The sequence below is a fragment of the Thermobia domestica genome, chromosome 4, assembly GCF_964235325.1.
Source record: "Thermobia domestica chromosome 4, izTheDome1.hap1.1, whole genome shotgun sequence".
Classification (NCBI taxonomy): domain Eukaryota; kingdom Metazoa; phylum Arthropoda; class Insecta; order Zygentoma; family Lepismatidae; genus Thermobia; species Thermobia domestica.
Genome location: NC_137457.1, coordinates 295625940 through 295650943, shown reverse-complemented (window position 1 = coordinate 295650943; position 25004 = coordinate 295625940). Strand labels below are relative to the sequence as shown.

Below are 25004 nucleotides of genomic sequence, written 5' to 3'. Positions count from 1 at the left end.
TAAAACATTGTCCACCATCCAGTCTGTGTTGCTGGATATTTATGCTGAATTTTTACTGGTCCAGCAAGAAATTGTAACCAGAGATGTTGATTCTCCGTTTATCATCCGTTATGACTGTCACCGCACAGGCGATTAAGGTTTCATTTGTTCATCACGTGATCGGCGTGCGCATCTCTAACGGTGATTTCGAATATACTTGGATTAGACTGTCGTGTACATCTCTGTTCGTGGGTAAGAGATAGACTTGCTACATTTGAATCGTGTATGCCGAATAACAGTCTGACATGCACAACAAGCAACATTGACAAGCAGGGCACTGCCTGCCACATGCGAACATGTGAATTAGGCTGTTTGCTTTTCCAAACTTTGTCAATTGCTGTTTATTTTACAGTCACTGGAATCCGGTCTCCGTTCCAATGTTGTCCTTCCACTATGCTACTACAACTGGTAAATGGTGCAATTTCATGGACATTTGTCTTCAACGACTCGTGCTTCTTTCCAGAATCGACTACTGTTTCCCCTTTCATTTTCACCCCTCTTCCTCGACGAGAGATCTTCATGCGACGCCACTACGAACCCTCATTATCGTCATGAGATTCCACATATTCATTTTGGTATCCACTTTTGGGCTTTCATCGTTCTATATCGGTATATTACAGAATGCTTCTGTTATATTACTTTTGCATCACCATTTATATCTCGTAAAGTACGTAAAAGCGAATCGAATGAATATTAACATGTTATTTCTCGACCTTCAGTCAGTATCTATACGAAATTTCGTCCAACTCAAAGTTGGGACCATTCCCTTGTAAGCTGACCTTCTATTTGAATATTACATTCGTAAATCATGTTTAGGTCGCATTAGTTTAAAGTCACACGGACAAATGGCAGGGATGTAGCCAAGGGGGAGCCCATCGGGGCCGGGCCCCCCAAATGGTTTCCTGCCCCCCCAAATGACCAGCTTTTAAAACATCATAGTAAAATTATCTCGCTTCATTCATTTAAAAGTAACAAATTTTATTGACAATTAATAATTTATGGTAAAATATTAAGGAGAAATGTTGTTTTTTTCCATACCGATCGAAAAATAGTATAGTATCTCTTCCTTATACCGATCGAAAAATAGGATACTTTTTTTTTGTGACAGCAGATTACACAATTTACTGCGATTTATATGCTTTAACAAATATATTTTTTATATGCTTTAACAAGTGTTTTAAAAGCCATAGAGGATGGAAAATTTGGTGAGAAACAATGCTTTTATTCAATTTGGATTTCATTCGCTCTCTCGTTTATTTCTACTCAGTGTAATATTTTTTTTAGTCACGAATAATAAATATTTTTGTCAGGAAACCGTAAAGAAATTAAGTGAAATTTCAAAGAAAATCAATCTTGTGTACATAGGTTCTGTATACAAGGTCTTAAATTTAAAGGTAACCAAGAAAAGTTGTTGCTTTTTCACCCACCACCTTCGAACATTGATATGTCACCTAACCTGGAAGATCAAAAATAGTCCCCATCAGCATCGACGACCTTCTGGAAACGTTCTGGAAAGCCATGGAATCCATCGCGGTAGAACTTGGTGGGCCGTGAAACGAAGAAAGTATCAGGTGCATTTTGGACTTTTACTAGGGATTTGAACTGGCGTCCTCTAAGGTGATTGTTCAAAGAATGGAACAGGTGATAATCGGACGGTGCAATACACGGGGAATATAGTGGTTGCAATATTGTTTCCCATCCAAGGCGGAAAATGGTGTCCTGAGTCATCTTAACCACGTGGGACTTAGCGTTGTCCCGTAAAGGAGGACCTATTTGCAATTCAGAAGCGACTGTAATGTACCATTACAGTTGAAAGTAATGACAACTTTTTTTCTCACCCTGTACCTAGTAAAATTTTTTTTATTCGATTTCGGTTTAATTACACAATTTATTTATTCTCTTTACTTCAAATTAAATGTAATGAATCGAAAGGTTTCGTTAGTAATCATATTTTAACTGAATAATATATTTATTTATATTTTGATTAATTGTAAATCCCATTTTCGCATATACAAGTTGAATAGTTACAAGGTTTACCATTCTGACGTCATACCGAAACATAGTTCCGTCATTGGATATAAATTTTCTTACTTTCAGACCAATGTAGATTTTGGTCAGGTACCTAAACTTTCCCTCACCCCCTCTCACTAGTCCATAGTCACTTTCAGATCCGGTTATATCTGGATTTGCCAAATTTCTATTCGCTTTGTAATTTCCGCGGCTGGAAGACTCCGCCCTGATTGATGGAATTTTCCAGTCCCTGTCGTTTTCGGCGCAATGTTATCATAATAATCGAAGACACATCAAGGAGCACCACTGCTCATCAACTGTTCAATTTCCGCTTGAAAGGACGGACATTTTCATTAAATCCAGGTAAAATTTAATGTAATTTAATAAGTTAAAGACTGACAATGGTTTAGGAGCCCAGAACAATCTACAATTTTCAGTAAAGAAGCGGCAATTCAGTGAAGTTCCGAATTTGTGTTTACAGACGCCATATTGCTCGTCATCCAAGCTAAAATGGACAGAGTGAAATAGTGATTTTACTTTCTTTTTCTTTCAAATTCAGTTAGGGATTAGGGAAATACGACCTGTTTTGTGCATATTTTTTCTTGTATTTGGTAAATGTGATTTTTTTAAATTCAGTAAGTGCCTGTACGTAGTAGGTTTTGTAGTGTAATGTTAACTATCAGAATGGCAGCTTAATCTCACTAAAAGGACTCCTATTCTTTTTCGGAATTGAACCAGTTCTAGCAGGGGATGGGTTAGTTATTGTTTGTTTTAGGGCTTTTTCCCCTCTCAGGGGAAGGGTCCCTTAATAAACCTGGTTAAGGTGCCCCAGGGCATCAATCTTTAGTAATCATTTTGTAAACAATTGGTCAGGTCAATTGGACCTAGGGTTAACTCTTCTCATTTTGCCCCCTAAAGTTTAATAGAGCCAACTCTATATACCGACAAGGAGTAATATGTTTAAAGGTGCTTGCCTTTAATATGCATGTAATTAAATGGTGCTTGTTTAGTTAGTATTTATGTGTAGTATTTATAGTGGTGTGTGTAGTTAGTAGTTCTGTGTGAGTGCGTGATTTCTACTGTTAGGACAGTGTAGTTCACATGTGTTAGTTTAATACCATTTGTCTAACTCAAAGCACACTAAACGAGAGTAAATATTAGATTTCTGATTAATAAGTACAAGTATATATTTCAGTACACGGTAAATTATGTCTCCACTACAGCGCCATCGTGTCCGTTTTCCCTAATCAATTGTTTGTTGACATTACGTCATCGCCCAAGTTAGTGATCTAGATTGTTTGATTTTGGCCTCTTATTTCTAAATTACATTCCGTGGACATGGTTTTCGGTTCAAATGAGTGTATGTTTTCATGAAATAGCATGAGATCTCGTAGTTCTGAAAATTACAGCTTGCTAGGTCAAGTAGCAATCGAAATATCCATTGAAATCAAGAATGCCTATTTTCTTAATAGAAGTAAAGCCCATATGCTGTTACTGTTTGTTTCAAAATGTAGTATTAAATTCTCTTTTCCCGTGGCTGTAGAAAAATTCCATTGTTGCTTTAGTTTTATCAGCAAATCAGAAATAAATTAATCGTTGACAATTGAACTTTCAGTGAATACACATATGATTTTTTTTCCTGCGAAGTAAATATAATTTGGGTGCTTCGAAACAGAGTCCGTGGTTCGATGAATGTTATCGTGTAGTGGTTTTAGCGTGACAGATTGTGATAATTATATATTTATTAGTGCGTAATATAAATATGTGTATGGCCTGCGTGTAAAATGTATGAAATAGGGTGTCTGTAAAATATTACTTCGTGTGGAAATGAGTAAATAGTAATTAAATGTAATGATATAATAATAATACGATTATAATGTGAAATGAACGAGATGATATGACACCTATATTTAAATGGATAGGCCTAGTGTATATTATATAGTGAGAATATGAATATGTTTACTAAAAAAAAATCTCTCGCGTTATGACTTCTACACCAGTACATTCATCCAACCGAGTTTGCTATTTGGATAGTAAAGTGTATTTGGGAATTGTGTGTTACTTCGCATTTAAGTACTTTATATTAACAGCCCCGGATTTTAAGCCTTTCAACAGATAGGGTAGCATCATGTGGGAATTACTTTTAAAAGTTGACAAAAATGATAATTAAGAAAAATAACTGCTATATCCTGTGATCAACGAAAAGTACAGGTTTGGTCATTCGTACCTTTAACATTCATTGACCTTCCGAGATTTTTTTCTTCGTTGCTTACCTTATTTACTGTGCAGAGTTCATATAGTAATGGATCGGGTTATCCGATTAAATCAACCGCTACTAAATTAATATTTATGTCCATCGCGTACCCGGACGTCGATCCTAGTCCTCTTAAGTATTTTCGTTTCTTTTCTTAGTTTAATTAGATGATGGAAATTAACGACGTCCCAGACTTTGGTATGTCTGCGCAGGGTAGCCATCGGTGATGTTTGGTCATTGAAGTCACCGATCCAAAATTCAGTTTATTTAATTTTTTTTATTTTGGCAAATCACTAATTAGGGATATCTTAGTTATTATTTTACTCTAGTTTCATTACTATTCTGGACTTTCTTAGTTTCTAAGAGGTCGGATGATTTTTTTCCGCTTTTTGAAATTCTAAATTAGCGCCTTCTCTAACCTTCCGGCATGGCCGGGGTTTCCAAGGACTCAACCGAATACAGCGAGGAGGGGAATTTCCTTAAAGCTTTCGTCTTTCTGAAAATTCCCTTGCGGGCACAGACTAGTTGTGTTTTTGGAGATAACTTTTGAGTTTACGTATTTAAGTAAACCACCCTCTTTCGGCATATGTGAACTTTTTGGCTGTGAGTTGTTATATACATAAATTCGACCATTTATCTTTCGTAGTTGTAGTGTTCTGTCTCCTCTCTTTTTACCTATCCTTCTTCTATTCCTTCTCTAAAGTTTTTTTCAACCTTCCCCCCGGTTCTGAAACTCATGACAACATACAATGTTCATATCAATTATTTTGATCGAATGTACTGAGACATCGAGGAATACAATTCGTGGAGGTATTTCAGCACAACTCAGGACCATTTTCACGATACTCAATCCACCACGGGAGAAACTGACGAGAAGGTACACTATGATTTCAGATTCCCAGAAACTTACTTGTTATTCATCGATCGTACAAATTATATCCATTGACTACTGATTTCTGGTTTTCTTTCTATTGATTGGTTATATGGTGTATGTATTAGTCGTTTGGGCCCATTAGTTTCGAATAACCTTGATTTTTTCTTTCTCTGTATATACATATATGTACTTACATAGTTTGAAAAGTTACGTGCCTGCTCTATTTGTTGTATTTCCACCTCTTATGTCAACTTATTAAATAACACCAACTATTTCTTTATACGCGGAGTTTAGTAAATTGAATTATTATTATTGATTATCGGGTTTACATATAAAGTTCAATGTTGCAACCTTATGAAAAGAAAAAGAGTTTTTGTTAGTCAGGGTTTTTGTTTATTTTTGAGCCAAGCAAGTGTGAATACTTGTTGAATACAAAAAGGTTATGTAGAATCTAAACGTCGACAAAATACTAAGATTGATATTAAAGTGAAATTTATTATATTGAGTAATATGAATATATAAATATATATGCGACTATGTATGTAAAGGGCTCGGTATTTACCCTGGTTGTTTTAGGTTGCCATAGATTTTTGACACTAGACATTGACCAATTATTTGTGATGTAAAGTATTACCGCATAACTTATAATTAATGACACCTTACTGATTTGTTAGTAATGTTTGTAACTATTCAATTTTTTAATACTATGTCAAATGTTGCATGTAAATGAAACAAGTAGCAGGTCGTAAGAAAACAAAACCCTAATCCTTATCCGAAGTTATTTTGCGAGATCATAGTGAAATCAGTAAACTTCGAAACAGTGCGCCCCGCCAACAAATCCTTCTATCAGTAAACTATGAAACAAATCCTTCCCCTACGATTGGAAACCTAACTATTTGTCGTTCGTCAGTTTCGTGACTAAAATCTCTTGACCTCACGATCTATACTAGAAACAGAAATTCAGTGATCTTAATTTGAACTGATTTTGGTTAATAATTTAGTAATGTGAATACGGGACCTAGATAGGTCCAAAGACCTAATTCCATTGAAATATCATATAGTATTATGAAAATATGTTCCCAATGTCTGTGACTGGATTCGATAATTTTTCTTTAATCTGAATTAACTTTGAAATTTTATACCAAGTGCGTCAAGTGACAAAATGAAAATTTTATATATATAATATGAAGAAACTAAATTTTTTGTCTGTCGTTAAGACAAACGATTAAATACTCTCATGGACACCAATCACAGTGCGTAAAGAGAGTTGAAAAAGGAGTTACTATCGATGTGAGAACAAAGACTCATAAAATTGTCGAAATTTCTCCTCTTGGGACAGAGACTCAATAAAATGCTACCAAAGTGTTTTTTTAAGATTAATTAATCAATTATATTTTTTTCTTTTCTTTTTCACCATGATATGTACTGTCAGATTCATTGTACTGAATCTGAAATATGTTTAATGTTTAATTTTGATTTTTTCTTCTCTCTTCGTCTTTCGTTTTGTCGATTTTTTTAATGTAATCCAATTTTTTAATATCTCTAAAAGAGAAATGTGTTATTTGATATTGTTGAAAGTAACAGATTTCTGTGCATGCCTATGTATTATTATTAATATATATTTTTTTATTCATGTATCAAACTTTTTCTGTTATGTCAAACTAAGTTTTCTTTCCTTGAAATGTAATAAATGTCTATAGAAATGTAGTTAGGTTAGTTTAATTCAACTAAATACAACCTGAAGTATACATTGTCCTGTATGAATGTGAGTGTGAGTGGAATGTAGGTTTAGTATTAAGCGCACCAATTATTTTGACATATATGTGTGACTTACTACAATTAATGGTAGTTGGCAATTAAAGTCTTCGAATGTCAATACTAACTTAATTTAAGTTGGCTCTATGAAGGAAGCGAAAAGGACCGAATTAACCTGAACGAATGATCATCATAGGAGAAGTTCGAGAGTCAAAATTTTCGACAAATAGTTGTGTTACTCTGATTTTTTTTGTGGTCGATTCTAACGCCATCAACTTCGTCATTTATCTTTCAAATGTTGGATACTAGTCGAGAACTTTCGGAAATATTGAATAAACTGTTAAATCAAACTTTCTCATCTATCTCAGATCTAGATTGGGATAATTCGATAGTTGGGGTTACATTGATCTAGGTCTGGGAAGTATGGGTTGACATGTGTCTACCTTTGATCACCTTAATACCAAATATTCACCCAATAGTTATTGGAAATGATCCCAATTCGATAATTATTCACTTTCCTTTACCATATTTATCAAAAATATCCAGTAACAGTTTCCCTCTTTCTCATCTTCTTACTTTCCCTGTTTTCTCTTCTATCCTATCTTCGTTTTCCTTTCTTCATCTTCTTCTTCTCCTATTGTGAATAAAACTGAAAAGGGGGTCGTAACTGGGAATTCCATATGTAATAAACACGGTCATGTATTTATTTATATTACTTTATTTTCTTCAGAAGTCCGATAAGAAGTTTTCTCATTTCGATCGAACCTAGTATATTCGAAATTAAGAAATGGATAATATATTCCAATATAATTAGACATAAGCATATAGCTTCATGAATATCCCCACCAGGGGTGAAGGGTTCCCACTCACGACTTATTCCATGCATCTCATTTGCACGATACAGGGTTCCCCAACCTTCTTTTGTTACGGAGTTTTCTTTTTCCTTTTCTTTTCTTTCCCTTTTCAGTTTTAGATTGGCGACCATAAACAGGAGTGGTTACCATGGCAACCATGTTTGCTGTGGTAACGGATCTGAAAATGCTTATTGAACAATACAAGTTATCACGCCAATCAGTTTTAGATTGGCGAACCGCGACAAGGATGGTTGTCATGGCAACGTTTGTTCCCATGGCAACGGACTTCAGTTTAAATGGCGACCGGTAGATCTGAATTTTTTAAGAATGTCAAAGAGTGAGGTTGAAGGCATGTTGAATTGATTACAACATTGAAATGAATAAGAGAAATGTTATAGTCAAGTGGAACAACTAGAGTCGTTGGCTACTCTGTCATTTTTGTTTCCTTTTCAAAGGGGGAAAAAGAGAAGGAGTGTCAAAAATTTTTCTAAATTAGAACTAAACGCTAAAAGGGTTACAAGAAAGGAGAGAGAATAGGAGTCCCTTAATATATGAATTATAGATAAAACCTATTTTGTTAGTACCTAAGTATTTCATAGTATATGTGTATTGGTAATTTGTGTATAGTGTTCGAAAATTATGGCAACCAAAACTAAAGTAATCGTCGCCCAAGATGAGTCTGAAGTTACGTGTACTCAATGTACACTTAGTGAGAACCAGAAAAGGTCACGAGTCTCACGGAGACTGATACGCTATAGTGGGTGCCAGCAAAAATGGACCAATTTTGCTTGTACAGAATTGGATGACACAGCCGAGAATGAAGAGCGGGTTCGGACTGGGGAAATCATTAAGTATTGTAATGAATGTGACCCGAAGTTTTCTCAGTCCCGTAAGCAAATTGATGTTTTGAATACGAAAGAAAACGAGCATCCTGATTCTGACGGGAAACGGGGATATAGTACTCCAAAGGATCGAGGCCAGGTATCTCCTTTGGACATATCTGACCTCCAGGATGATGAAAAGAATGGAGATTACAGTGATTCTCGAGATCAGACGGCAAACCCGAAGGAAGGAATGCCATCTGGAGGGTCTGACACGTCTGCATTAATTTGCCAGATGATACAAATGATGAACAACAAATTTGATGAATTGAAACAGAACGGTGCAGATCTGAGGCGTGAGATAAATGAAAAGTTTGATCAAAATAGTGCAGATCTGAGGCGTGAGATAAATGAAAAGTTTGATCAAAATAGTGCAGATCTGAGACGTGAGAATGCAGAAATGAGACGTGAGATAAATGAAAAGTTTTATACTTCGAAACGAGAGATCGACGCTCGATTCGAGGTACTAAGCAATAAAATTGATCAGATTTGTTTAGACTTTGCTTCTTCAATTAGCAAATTGAAGGAGCAAACGTCCACTGAACTAAACCAGGTTAGATACCAGGCCCAACATTCTACCGAGCAGCTCAGAGACGAAACAAATGAAAAATTACATGAAATAGATGTAAGGTTTGAGAGCACTAACAAAAGATTTTGTGATATCGAACAAAAGGTTGAACAGCAGCAGGCTGAAATAAGGAAATTAAATGTTGTAATGTCTAATCTATCAATAGAAACCAAACTAGAGTCGGTTGATCAAACGATTGGTCAAATTCAAACCGAAGTAGACAGTCTTAAGGGGAATATTACTAAATTGGAACTCGTTAAGTCTGATATCTTCTATCCTTTTCTTGATAGCGATTCTCCAGGGAAAATTTTCCCAGAAACAAGTAACGTCCAACCGCGAAAGAGTCAAGTGTTGCCTGATGCACGGGACACTGCAATGTATTGTCCCCCGCATCAGCCAACCTCGAAATCGTGGTTGAGTAATTTCGATGTACCGATGCAGTCGAGTGTTGCGACTACAACAGTCACTAGCGTAAATACTCACTCTACCTTTGGAATGGTACAATCTTACAGCGTGCTGCCAGGAAGGGGAAAAAATGAAATCTTTGAGTTTTACGTCCCACGGTTATGCCGGTTAGGCTAAAGGAGACGGTGATGATGAGTGATGAATGAAATGGTGGAATGAAGTAAGTGGGAGGAAACGGGAGAACCCCGAGAAAACCCACTCACACGGTGTTTGTCCACCACAAACTTCACTTGGCGGGGGCTGGGATCGAACCCGGGACCCCAAGCACCAGAGGTGAACGCTCTACCACTGAGCCACCGCGGCCCCTGCCAGGAAGGGGAGAGAGACCGTCGGTTACTGCCGTGGTGGGTCCTAAGTTCGAACCTCACATTGTCGACACTAATTATAAAACCTCTCTTGGTCATATGGGAGCGTTCAGTTCGGTGACCACTCCGTCGGTGGCAAATCAGGTGACAACCCCAACCGCTCAGGATAACGCGTTGATTCCACTAGATTCTTTTCCTGCCCTGTATAGTATGAGCTCTAAAGTTTCCCTCCGGGATATTGAACGTTTTCCCACTTTTGATGGGAACATTGCTAACGGGTTGCCTCGAGTTTTCCTGCGAAGACTGCAACAATATCTCGACATGTACAAACTTACTGATGGGGAACGTCTACAAATAGTAGAAAAATGTTTAATCGCCGCTTCGGGCGCATGGTTTGCCTCTGTTAAATACCAAATCCGGACGTTCAGTGATTTTTTTATTCTTTTTAAAGAAGAGTATTGTAATGAGCACATCGAGCGGCTCCAAAAGAGAAACTTACAATCACTCCGGTATGATCGCTCCAAGTATGGGTCCCTCTTGGACTATGCTTGGAAAATCATTGAATTATATTATCAGATAGCGGAACATCCCTCTCAGGCCGAACTAGTAGATATTATAGTTAACGCTCTTCCACCCGATGAGTCCCGGGCCATAGCGTCCCATTTGTGCCAAACGGTGCGAGAAGTCACCTCACGTCTAGCTGCCTTGTGCGGCAAGGAAGTTGGTGGTCCGCCAAAACGGTACTTCGCCCGACAGGCAAAGATTTTAAAACCGACGAAAACAAAGGTAACGGCAAGTTGTCAGACAGATTTCCTGAGTTATACCCAAGCTGGATCTCTCGAAGTTCTCCTATGATGATCATTCGTTCAGGTTACTTCGGTCCTTTTCGCTTCCTTCATCGAGCCAACTTAAATTAAGTTAGTATTGACATTCGAAGACTTTAATTGCCAACTACCATTAATTGTAGTAAGTCACACATATATGTCAAAATAATTGGTGCGCTTAATACTAAACCTACATTCCACTCACACTCACATTCATACAGGACAATGTATACTTCAGGTTGTATTTAGTTGAATTAAACTAACCTAACTACATTTCTATAGACATTTATTACATTTCAAGAAAAGAAAACTTAGTTTGACATAACAGAAAAAGTTTGATACATGAATAAAAAAATTATATTAATAATAATACATAGGCATGCACAGAAATCTGTTACTTTCAACAATATCAAATAACACATTTCTCTTTTAGATATTAAAAATTGGATTACATTTTAAAAAATCGACAAAACGAAAGACGAAGAGAGAAGAAAAAATCAAAATTAAACATTAAACATATTTCAGATTCAGTACAATGAATACATATCATGGTGAAAAAGAAAAGAAAAAAATATAATTGATTAATTAATCTTAAAAAAACACTTTGGTAGCATTTTATTGAGTCTCTGTCCCAAGAGGAGAAATTTCGACAATTTTATGAGTCTTTGTTCTCACGTCGATACAGGGTTCCCCAACCTTCTTTTGTTACGGAGCTTTCTTTTTCCTTTTCTTTTCTTTCCCTTTTCACGACGGCTCCAGAGTTTTGAGTTTTTGTTGAGCACAGCTCAACTGCTGACACTACACAGTTGCTTTGATACTCTGACCAGCTGGTAGCAGTTCCCGATGCACGATGCACCAAACACACAGAATGACCTTATTCTGGTACAGTGCTGGTTTCGGCTGTTTTGAAATCGGTTCATGGGATGCTAACCAATGATGACGGCGCCGTGGAGCTTCGTATAGGACACACTTTTTATCACATGTCAACGCCCTGTCCAGAAATGGCTCCGAAACAGTAAATAAACACAGGCGACTGCCGCATTTCCTTCTGGCCCGGAGTTGATGGATGTGCTGCCGAATGGTTTCTCTCCACACACTGAATTGTAATCCCAGTTCCTCTTTTACATGTGTTGGTCTTCCGGCACGTGATGTTTTCGGGTGTTTCGTCATCGTCCTTAAACTTGTTAAACCATCGCTGCAATGTCCGCGTCGTCACGACACCCTCACCAAAGGCCTGGCATATCTTCTATCCCGCTACAGCAGCGTTTGACCTCCATTTGAATTCGTTCAGCATACATGCTCTTATGACGCTTTGTGGATGTCCCATGTTCCCTCTGTCTTTACGCAAGTTCACGGTGTGTCTGAATTGCCACAACCAGGTAGTATGTTGGATATACCCACACCAATAACTGACGTTCGCCTTATCTCCACTCGCTTTCAACTCACGGTGTGAGGTCCAATTGAACACAGACTTCCACGAAAAGGGACAGAACTTTATTGGTTACCTTTAGAGTTATGCACAAAAGTATAGCGTTTGGTCCCTGGCAGTAGTTCTTGATTAAGCATAATAAAAACTATCTTGAATATAATTTATGGATAATAATAATAATAATAATAATAATAATAATAATAATAATAATAATAATAATAATAATAATAATAATAATAAGCTAAAATAGTGTTTTTAGTTTTCCAGGAGAAAACGAAAATTTTCCTTTCTTTCAGACCTCAAAAACACTAGCAGCAACACTTTTTTTTTTGGCTTTGTACATTGTAGCTGGCCCCCCTTCAAAAACGACGGTCCCCCCCTACACAAACCTGCTGGCTACACCCCTGACAAATGGTGAAACAAATCCCAGCATGAATTGCTTGGTTGTTGTCAAGTACAAGAACTCAATTCTCGAAAAGTAGCGAACACCTGTTCCATTTAGTTAGTTATCACAGTTTTGATCACGATAAGTTCCTTATCATTAACGGTGAAAACTAGTTTTTTTTTTAACAGATGCAGAAGGAAAATCACGGAGCTAGTTGTACTGGAATTGCGAACTGATATATTGAGATTGAAACTCGATATTGAATTCTATAAAAAGGATTACCATCTTTTCTCTGCAAGAGTGTTTACTTTATCCTTCACTAACGTAATAGATTATTATTTAAAGAAAAAAAAGCAGACACAACGATTATTGTATTTGTATTGTTTAGGCTTTTCTGACTTGTGAGTGCAAGTCTGTTTCCCTCCTCTTTGTTGTCCATGATGGTGTAATATAGTGGCTTTAGGGATTTATTCTTTCTGGTAAAAAGGGAGCGGCAAATGATATCATTGCAGGGGGCGATCAATTGCCTATTGCCGGTCTTGCTATATGTGCATTGGTACAGGCAAGCAAATTACAACTTCATGAATTAAATTTAAAATAGTTTCAGTTCAGTGGTGAAAACGAATTTTTTAATACGCCATTATCAACTTCTTCCGGTCGACGGACCTTGGATCTTAGTGTGACCAAATACAGGACGAAAAAAAATCAGAAAAGTGACATATCCTATTTTGCCATCCTCGTATGGAGTTAATGCATAAGTTTGTAATCGATTTGACTGTACAAATGTATATACATTTCATGTTTTGGTATCCTTGTATAAAGTACTTTGTTTGGTCTTGGCACACTTCCCGCCAGTGCAGGTGCTAGCAGTATTTTCTGCTAGCACTCACGTGAACGTTTTAATCCAATAGACGTCTTATTGCTTTTGTCGTGTAGGTGGCGTTAGTTGTCAGCCACCCCATCAAATGAAGTCATTGGTATTTGGCGGGTAGTTGCAGGGTTGCCAATTTAGCCACTTTGTGGCTAGATCTAACCATTTTGAGAAATTGTCTAGCCACAAAATTTCGAGAAAGGCACTAGTGGCTTTTCTAGCCATGTGCTTTTTGCTTTTAGCCATTTCTAGCCATTTTCTGAGTTTAGCCACTTTTGATATATTCTCTGGGCCATTTTACTATTTTCTGAAGTTTGATTCGTTCTCTAAGTGCTAAATCTGCTAGAACTCACCCTGTGAAAGTTAGATCATCGTCATACTGATCCCTCCCCATATCTTGTTTGCATAGTAGAGAATGAGCTCAAAACCTATAAGTCATCAGTACGGAAATCTTCGGGAAAGACGTGTAAGTTTTAGTAAAACTCGTTAGAATAGACTTCCTGATAATATACACATCCCTCAGAATGTCATAGAGGATTTAAATCTTTTACTGAGCTTTAGTTTTCATTTCGTGAGTTTAAGATATTATCAGTGGCGAACATAAATTTCATGTAATGGGTGAATAAGTCTTAATGTAATGGGTGAATAACTGAAGAATTTTTGCAAGAAGTAAATCCGTTCAAAGATATTGGAGGAGAGAATCCATTTTCAGAATGTTTCGTTATCCTTTTATTATTATTATTATTATTATTATTATTATTATTATTATTATTATTATTATTATTATTATTATTATTATTATTATTATTATTATTATTATAACACTTCCATATTCGAACTCGGAAGTGAAGCTTGTATTCAACGAGGTTAAAGAAAAAGAAGTGAAATTTGGGTTGCGCTGTGTACGAAAGTGTTATTTTCTATACAATAAGAAATTTCAGCCACAGTTTTGTAACCAGTTGAAACAAAAGCAACTCGGTAGAAGGAACTGAGATTTAAAAAAAAAGAAATGCTTCGTCTCAACCTGAAGAAGAAGCAGATGATGATAATATTTATTTCTGTTCGGGGAGTTTTGTTTTAATTTTATGTTATTGTAGGAATCGAGTTTGTTTAGCTTTGTCTTAGCGCGGAAGCTTGCTTTTTTTTTTTTCTAGCGATTTCAGGCCATTTTTAGGTATTGATTTTAGTCACTTTTTGTCGTTGAGTGTTGGCAACACTAGGTAGTTGAATTGCGTAGTTGCACACGCAAACAACTGTTTTGCAGTGATTTGATAGTGATGTGGCGTTTGGATGAGTTTTCCTGGCGTATTGTAATTCTCAACTTAACCGTGGCGTGGCAACAACGCATTGCAGAGAGATCCATCCTTTAGGCGGGAAGTATGTCAAGAAAAAGAAAAACGAATTCTAGATATATATACGATTATTTAAGGACTTAGTTTTACAGGCAAAGGATATCACAATTAACGATCTATTAGCGTGACTGTTCATGATTGGTATTAGCATGATAGCGTTACGCACAAGTTAAGAGGTTTCACGTTTATTGTTCGGATATTAAGATATAAATGATCAAAATAGGCCTAACTAGAAGCAGGGGCGGCTTTAGGATTTTAATTTTGGGTAGGCCCGCTCTCTCGCTTATGGATACATAAACACATTTGATTATAATGACAGTAGGAAATTACTTTTACAGTAGTGGTTGATGTTGTTTGAGACTAATTATTTACCATTAGCATAAATAGTGGAAAGTATATTTACTCTTTATTGTATCTTCTAGCCTTTATGTATTTTTCAAAAATTTTGGGTAGGTCCGTGCATACCTGGCCTACCCGCTGAAGCCGCCAGTGACTAGAAGTTTGATTAATATGCATGCATGCATTAATGAAGCAGGCACGTAGCCTATAAATATTAGGACAACAAAATGAAAATATGTTAGTAAGTATTTTAATAAACTATGGGAAAATCTCGAGTAAAAGAATATTAAAAACAGGATTGAAAAAGATTTTACAATATCAACGTTCCTTCCTCTGCTCATTGAAATGTAACAATTTGCTTTTCATTATGACCATAACTATTATAAAAAAAAAAAACTATATATCCACTATTATATATAAAAAATACATATCCAATAATGTCTTAAAAATATTTTACAATATCTGCGTTCCCTTCTCTGTTGAATCAAATGTTAGCTTTCCATTTAACTTTTTTGTTTTTATTATTCCGTCAAATACTGTCTGTTCCAAATGCCAGAAGTTAAAGGAGTAGTAGAAAACGGTTTCTGAAATAACATGTTTGATACTGCAGGGAAGCGATAACGAAAAATTATTTTTCTTCTTAACGTTGATTTTTCTTTTCCTCGTTTCTTTTTGTTTCATTCTTTCTTACTTTTTAAAAAAACTATATAAAGTGGATAGTTTATTTGAAACAGCCGGGATAACGGAGAAACTAGAAGAGGGAGAAAAGCAAAACTTCGCACGAAGCAACTATAAAGAGAGGGACATAGTTTTACATATTAAACAACACCACCAAGTGAACAGTGTTGCCATCCCAGTATAAAATTATTTTTTTAATAACACTACGTCAGATGATTACATATTTCTAATCAACAAGTTAAACGAAAACTTAAAAGAATACCACATTTATTAGTCAGTGTTGCAAAGTAAGAATGTTATAATATCACAAACATCCAAAGTTTTAAGCCCCTATCACACATACAGCACAATGGAGATGGACAAGACAATGCACATCGGAACTACCTTAGCGTTGAATACTATGACCATGGTATGACTTGTTTTGAATGAATAGCAATAAAGTTACAGGGACTTGAAATTTTTTTAAAGGCTTTATTTCGAAAAATGCTTAGATAAGTATCATATCTACTTACTCATGTGGTTTGCAATTGATGTGTAAATTATTTTGCCGTTTACAGCACTTCGGTATCTCAAACCGTTCCGCAGATACGATAAACATTGGTGAAGTTTGCAACACTGCTTAAATCATGTAATTTCATTTCATTTCATTTCATTTATTTGCCTGCTTCATTAGCTTACAAAGCATGAGAAATTCTCATGTAAGCGTTACAGTTGTCAGAAAGAAAAGAAAAAAAAAAACAATATTGTCAAGTACCAGAGGTATACATCATGCATATTCCCAAAACCACATAATAGGATATATTAAGAATAAAAACATGACAATTTACATCTAATTAGGTAACTGTTTGTACCACACCAGGCATGTACTCACGGGTAAGTATCTGTTACCAACTCTTCACTTAATGAGTCATTTAAATATTCTTTAATTGTATAATAGCACTTTTCAGTGAATAGATTATATAAGGTCTTACCAAGAATGGAAACATTGGTCATATTTTTCAAGTACAGAGGAAGTTTATTATATAATCTGACAGAATTCATGTACACGGTTTTGCTTATATTAGCATATTTTTGATGCATCATAAATATGTCACTACCTTGTCTTGTATTATGGCTATGAACATTTTTGTTAAAGATAAAAAGATGCTTGTTTTTCACAGTAAAAAGAATAGATTTATAGATATATAAGCTGGGGAGTGTTAAAATTTTTGCTTCTATGAAAACCTTTTTACATGTCGATTTTGTGGGTAATCCAAAAATTATTCTAATCTCTTTCTTTTGCAATCGGAAAGTGCTTAAACTATTTTCAGCAGATCCCCAGTGTATTATGCCGAAGTTAATTAATGAATTAAACTTGGCATAGTAAAAGCTAAGAAGTGCTTCTCTCCACACAGTACCTTGAAGTTTGTATAAGGCAAAACACACGCTACTTAGTTTCTTGTTTAAAGTGGAGATATGAGCAGACCATGAAAGATCATCACTTATGATTACACCTAAAAGCTTTGTTATGCAAGAATATAGGAGTAAGTTAGAAGATATTTTTATTCTAGGTGATATACGCGGTTTTCCTGGAAAATGAAAATGTAAGAGGATCGATTTATCATGATTTATAATTAATCTATTCGCTGTTAACCATTTTACTAATTTCTCCGTAAAAATGTCAGATTTCCTCTCAACTTCTTGTATTGATTTTCCTGATATTATCATACTGATGTCATCAGCACATAGAATACATTTTGCTGGATGCATAAATTCTAACAAGTCATTTATATATATCAGGAAGAGAATAGGATCCAAAATTGAACCTTGAGGAACACCTCTGATTACAGTTGATAAAGACGAACAAGTTGTTTGAAACCCATCTGCAGCTAATTTTGATATTTGTACCGCTTGTTGCCTACTGGATAAATAAGAGAGAAACCAGCTGTGAGCTACTCCTCTAATACCATAAGCGTACAACTTGCTTAAAAGAATAGCATGATCAATTGTATCAAAAGCTTTGGATAAGTCGATGAATAGGACAACAACATATTTACTGTTTTTTAATTCAAGAGCTATATTGGACAAGTAATCAAACAAGGCTGTTTCAATACTTTTCTTATTTTGAAAACCATGTTGTGATGGTGATAGTAAGTTACACGATTTCACAAAATTGCAGAGTCGTGACTTCATCACATATTCAAAAATTTTTGAAAACGTGGAGAGAATGGAGACTGGGCGATAATTTCTTACATCATGCATACTCCCCTTTTTATGGAGAGGAATTACTTTTGCCACTTTTAACACTGATGGAAAATATCCTTTCTCAAGAGATAGGTTTACTAGATAACAGAGATGATTTACAATGAAAGGAAAATAAAATTTAATAACTGTCACTGGAACTTCATCAAAACCTGTAGATCCCGAATTAGACATTCTACTCAATATTTTCCATAACTCCTCTACTGTTGCTGGAATTAAAAAAATCGTATGTGAATGCATTGAAAATTTCATCGAGTCGTCATAACTCGCTTGTATAGGGTTAGGTAATGGTACGCTATCTAGAAAATGATCATTGAAGACATCTGCAATCCGCTTAGGTTCTTTAATAATTTCGTCCCCAACTTTAACATACTCAAAGTCGCTCTTTTTGTCGTTTGTTCCACCATTTAAGATTTTCCACATAGTTTTAGCTTTATTAGTAGAATTAAATATTGTGAAGCTATTTGATAGTAATTTAGCTGTTTTAATTACTCTTCTGTATATTTTCCTGTACTTAAAAATATAGTTTCGAAACCTGTGAGGAAGTGATGTATTTATTTTGAGTAATCTATTATATCTAAATAGGTTACTTTTAGAAATTTTAATGCATTTAGTTAACCACGATTTGGTGGACGACGTCCGGATTTTACGAGTAACTTTTGGAAACGCCATATTGAGGTAATGTAAGAAGGTTTCAAAGAAGTATTTAAACTTACTTACATTCAGTGTTAGACGTATTATATATGCCATTCCAAGACTCGTGAGAAAGCAAGAAATTTAGATATTCCATATTTTGACTGGAGAAAATTCTCTTTGTAACTGTGTATACTTTAGACTTAAGAACAATGGTGTTGTTTAAAGTGATTTTTAAAATAATCGCATCATGATCAGAGAAACCGGGATCAAATACTTCAAGGTTATAGGCAATTTGGTTTTTACTAATGATGAACTGATCTAGTGCACTTTTATTTTGACGTGTCGGTACATCCACTAGCGCTTGGAGATTGTACACATTCAGCAGATCTCGTAGAGCGGATTTCTTTTTTGCTTCCACTATCCAATTTACATTAATATCACCACAGATTATATTATATCACCACATTAATACTACATTAATATCACTACAATTACAATTGCGAGGACTTGTAATTACACTTACTGAAAGATATTCCTGCAATGCTATACAAGAGAAGAAAAACAACAACGAATTTAAATATTGTCCAGAAATACGCCATTTTCAGCAGTTTTGCGAACTTTATCAATGTTTATCACACCTCCGGAACGGTTTAAGAGGCCTCATCCCGGCGAAATTAAAATAACGCTAATTTTACAGTAATTATGTGATATATTCAAATAGATAAAAAAAAAATTGAAATGTGGAACAAGAGCGCCCTAAACAGTATTATTTTGCGTAAGGTACCGTTATCGCAAGTCACCTAGCGGCTTTCCGGTTTCAGCCGTTTAGAAACGCGAAAATAAATGCCGATTTTCAAAATGGCTCGAAATAGAAAGCAGATAAGTGAGTCGTGATAACGATATCTCATATAAAATGATATTGTCTAGGGCGCTCTTGTTCCACGTTTCGGTATTTTAATTTCACCGGGATGAGACCTCTTAAGATATCGAAGTGCTGTAAACGGCAAAATAACTTGTTGGCAATTGCAAACCACACTAGTAATTAGATATGATACTTACATAAATAAGCATGTTTTCAAAATAAAGCCTTTCGAAAAAATTCAAATTTTCAAGCCCTTGTAACTTCGTTCCTATTCATTTAAAACAAGTCACACCATGACCACAGCACCCTACGCTAAGGTACTTCAGATATGCATTGTCTTCTCCATCCCCGTTGTGTGATAGGCTTCAACATTTTGGATATTTGTGATACCATAACATCCTTAGTTTACAATTAAATGTGATATTTTAAGTTTTTGTTCAGCATTTTGATTTGAAACGATATTCCCCTCCTTATAGTTGTTTCGTACAAAGTTTTACTTTTTTCCCTCTTTTGGTTTCTCCGTTATCGTATCACGGATGTTCCAGATAAATTGTCCACTCAGATATATAAAGTAGTGATAACGTATTTCAATTTAACTTAATTAACATTTAATTTCAGGCTTCTACCGTACAAAAGCAAGGTGTTTATGGTGAATCAGATATTGGGAGCAGCATGTGCCATGGACACATTTGAAGGCAGGAATTACACAAACAGTGGTAAACCAATATAGAAAAATAATAATAATTTTGCTGAATTACTGCTTTAAATATTGACAGTTCTAAAGAGAAAAAAACAACTTCATACAATAAACCTCAACAGTATAAGCTTACATATATGGACTTAAAGATCAGCATAGTGCGTGAAAGCGAAAGTTTATGTCCACATGAAATGTATTTTCTGGGGAATTTATGATCTGAAAAGTAAATGTCGAAAATCAGGATAAGGGGCAATGCTATTAAATTAATGTGATATTTTTTATTAATACTGCGAACTATGTAATAAAAAGCAATTATATGGTGCAATGTAAATAGCCGTCGACAACGAATTTCTGTTTTTCTGTAATATACACACCAGATGAAAAAAAAATCACTCCACGCAGAACTTAAATACCACGACCTGAATTCCGTTTGCTGGTGATTGCATAATGTATTGAAGTTATATTGCTCATCCGTAGTTGAAGCTAAATACGGAATACATTTTTTTTTTTTTAATTAGGCCCTACCCATTGATCCAAACAATCTGACAGATTTTCAGTTGGTTTTAAACCTGGGGATTTTGCAGGCCAAACTAGATGCAACAAATCGCCTTAGGCCTTATTTATGCAACGCGACTGTCGCGTGAGTATCATATGGTTCGAATCCCACGTTAAACTGTAGGTTCACGTCTCATGTAGCCTCCCTGCTGAATGGGTCGCTAAACTCAAAATTAAATCAAAATGTCGCATGAGTAAAAGAACATTGAGTTAAGAGGGTGCTGTTTAGCCCTTTTAGGATTTCCACTTTTTGAGGTAAATTTTAGACTTTCACTCAAACAGCTACTGCATCCTTACTATTTATCGTAAGATCATGGTTGATACTTTTTTTTTTTTTTTTTTTTTTTTTTAAGGATAGAGCATACTTTCCAACGATACCACTCGCTTGTCCGTATTGTACACCGTAAACGGGAGAATGAAGAAAACCGGGAGATTTATCGCAAAAATCGATACTTTTGGGCCGAACCTGGGTTCACCTATCTGATTTTTTTTTTTTTTTAAAAAAAAAGAAAAGAACGTTGTTTTGTACATATTACGTATGCAAAATTTCAATCTGTCTTCAGTATAACAAGCCCTTTTGAACAGTATTACTCACATGTCCGTATCATACACCTGAACCGAAAAAATTGGGAAAAACCGGATTTTTTCTGAAAAAATCACCCCCTCGGAACACTTGCGCCCCTTGGGCCCGGCCCGGTTTCACATAGGGATCTAAAAAAAAAAGAAATACACAATGGTACATACAATCCGTATGAAAAGTTTCGATCTGATACCTTAAAAACTAAAGGCATGAAAATTTTTTGAAATTTGCCTTAAGAAGAAAAAATGTCACGCCCCTCCGCCCCACTTGGTGTCGCCAAGTCGACCATTCGATTCCAAAACGCATCTGGGGTATTCTTTGGTCCATCCTTGACTTGACCAAATCGCGCTGACTCAGTGGTAGAGCGTTCATGGCATGGGGTCCCGGGTTCAAATCCTGCTCCCGCCAAGTGAACTTTGTGGTGGACAAACACCGTGTGTGTGGGTTTTCTCGGGTTTCTCTCGTTTCCTCCCACTTTCTTCATTTCACCATTTCATTCATTTCTCATAATCATCGTCTCCTTTAGCCTAACCGACATAACCGTGGGACGTTCAACTCAAATATTTCATTTCATTTTCATTTGACTTGACCAATAAAAGAAACCCGGCTTAAATACCTGTTATAGAACTTAAATAAGTGGTCAAAGACGATATTACGCCATAGTAACAAAAGCTACCATAAATCCTAAATTCATGGTAACTGCGGCACCGCGACAGAAAAATTCATTGTTCCGTGACTCGCAAGACAATTGCGTTGGATGATGAATAATTTAATAACCTCTTACCGGTGAAACGATATATATAACATAGAAAAGGAGTTCTATGCGCTGATCTAGAAGCTAGCGCGGGCACATGCTACAGATTTCGATTCCTACTGGGGGGGCATTGAACGCGTTATGGTAGCTAGCATTCCATCTTAAATTTTAGATCCATGTCTCATGTAGTTTCGGTGCTAAAAAGATAAACTAAACTTCAAATAAATAAGTAAATACAAACAAACCAATATTAGTTCTGGAGAGACAATATCTTTTTATTTGATATGCTTACTACGGTATGAACGCTGCAGTGCTCAACTATACATTTTACATATGATACAGTACATATTCCTCTTAAGATATTTCATAAGTCTAATAAATGTACCCGTATATACTTCAAGTATAAATGTAGTCACATACAGGAGTGAGACAAAAAAAATATAAAACGTTTGTAAAAGTGTGAAAATCATACCTAGTATGGTATGGGGTCTCCCTTTGCGTCCAAAACAGCTTGGATCCGACGTGAAATGGACGTATACAGCTCCTGAATCGTGGCGTGTGGAATTTTGTACCATTGTTCCTCCAAAACATGCTCCAGTTCCTTAAAGAATGCTGGTGGAGGGCAGTGGCGTAGGGAAGGGGGGGCGGAGGGGCCGCCCCCCAAAGAGGTCCGACAATGTACTTCGGTACTTTGATGTTTGTAATTTTTTATATATTTTTATGTTTATATATTTTTTTGTTTGTAATTTTTCTATATGTACCTATAACAGCACTTGCCCCCCCCAAACACATATCCTGGCTACGCTACTGGTGGAGGGTAATGAGACCGAACACGCCTTTCTAACTCAGACCACAATGGCTCAATGATGTACAGATCTGGTGATTGTGGGACCCAGAGGAGGTATGATAGCTCCTGGTCATGCTCCTCAAACCATGATTTCACCGTTTTTGCAGCGTGACAGGGTGCCAAATCATCTTCGTAGATACCATCACCATTAGGGAACAATATTTGGGCCATGGGTAAAACCTGGTCCCCCAAAATGGCCTCAAACACCTTAGCATTCATCATTCCATGCAAGGCTATGATGGGACCTGCAGAAAACCACGATATCACTGTCCATACTGTAACAGAACTATCCCCATGCTTTACAGTTGGGAGCAGACAGTCTGTATCATAGGCCTGCGACGGTGTTCTCCATTCGTAAACACGACCGGTTGTTGGAAACAAGGTGAAGGTCGATTCATCGGACCACATTACGCGTTTCCACTGCTCATGAGTCCATTCCTTGTGGTCCTTGCACCACTGGGTACGCCTCTTCGTATTTACTGCTGTGACCAGGGGTTTGGCGATAGCGGCCCTGCCATGAATTTTCATTTTATGAAGTTACCGTCGCACTGTTTTCGATAAAACCGGGTTCTGTAGGCCGGAATTGAATTCAGACGTAATTTCCATTACAGTGGTCTTCCTTTTAGCTGCTACAATCCGTTTTAATGCCCTCCGGTCCCTATCTGACAGTATTGTCTTTCGACCACTGTTGTGCTTTGCAGACGTCGTTTGCCCATGGATTGTGTATGCCCTCGTGACGTTGGGCACAGTGCCTTTCGATACCCCCACAATGTTCGCCACTGTTGCCACTGAAGCTCCAACCAGACGGGCACCAACGATCATGCCTCTTTGGAAGTCTGTCAGGTCGTCCATTTTACCGCACCACTTTCACACCACGATACTCACAGATGAATGGGTTACCGCTGACGGAAGAGGAAGGTCCACATGACACATTGAAAGTAAAAAACGATCGGCAACCGCAACACGCGTTGTATAGTGGAGGGCCAAACTTACGTGTCCTGTATGAAGTGTTTTTACATATTTTCTCTGCCTCCTGTATATTAGACGTGTATTAGATGTATAAGACACGTATATACAGTATTAGGCGTGTATATTAGATGTATATTAGACGTACATTTCTTTCTAAGCTGCAGAATACTTAGACTTACTGTACGTTAAACAGTATCATTCATATGTATTCTTGAGTTTAACGTCCCACGTTTATACACGGAGGCAAAGGGAGACGATGATAAGATGAATAACATTGATGGAATGACAAAAATAGAAGAACCTGAAGCCAAAATCCAAGTATTAGGTGTTTATCCACTACAAAACCCACTTTGCGAGAGCTGGAATCGAACCAAGGACCCCACGCAGAAAAGGTGTGAGCGCGCTATTACAAAGCCTACAATGTCCCGCCAATAAGTAGTGTTTAAAATTTAACTAATGGAATAAGAAAAGTGATTACAGTCAAACACGATGGGCAGAAAAAAAGTAAAAGTTAAAATTTACAAAAAATAATAATAATAATAATAATAATAATTGTTACTACCAAAATGACGTATTTTATAATGTAAATCATGTAAATATTAATATCATGTTTGGTTTTTCACATCAACATATACTACATACCTGATACACAAGTATTAAAGCTACAGAATGGGTTGATTGTCAAAATAGCATCTTATGCAAATTAAGCCCTAGTTACATTATCTGGGCACGTAATCTCTTATTTGTTTCTATACAAACAAACAGTTAAAGATCGTGAAAAAGGAATTTGTGCTATATGACCCCCATCTTGTGAAATGGCGGTCAAAAGCTAATTTTTTATTGTAATTTCCCTGATTCTAGTTTAAATTATTGTGATATTTTTTATATGTAATATTGTAGAATATGTGTGTTGTTAGTCGTATCCATTTTATTATAATGTACTGTGCCTTTCATATTATGTGATGTAATAAATATGTTAA

At 36.2% G+C, this 25004-nt stretch overlaps 1 protein-coding gene across 1 annotated transcript in view; it reads left to right on the top strand.

Moving 5' to 3' along the window:
- LOC145684206 (17-beta-hydroxysteroid dehydrogenase 13-like) overlaps positions 1–25004 on the top strand; it is a 187402-nt gene extending 162398 nt beyond the window's left edge. Inside the window, exon 7 of the mRNA XM_081756265.1 lies at positions 20241–25004. Coding sequence (XP_081612391.1) covers positions 20241–20352 — 112 coding nt within the window. The 3' untranslated portion in view covers positions 20353–25004. The remainder of the gene's footprint in view (positions 1–20240) is intronic.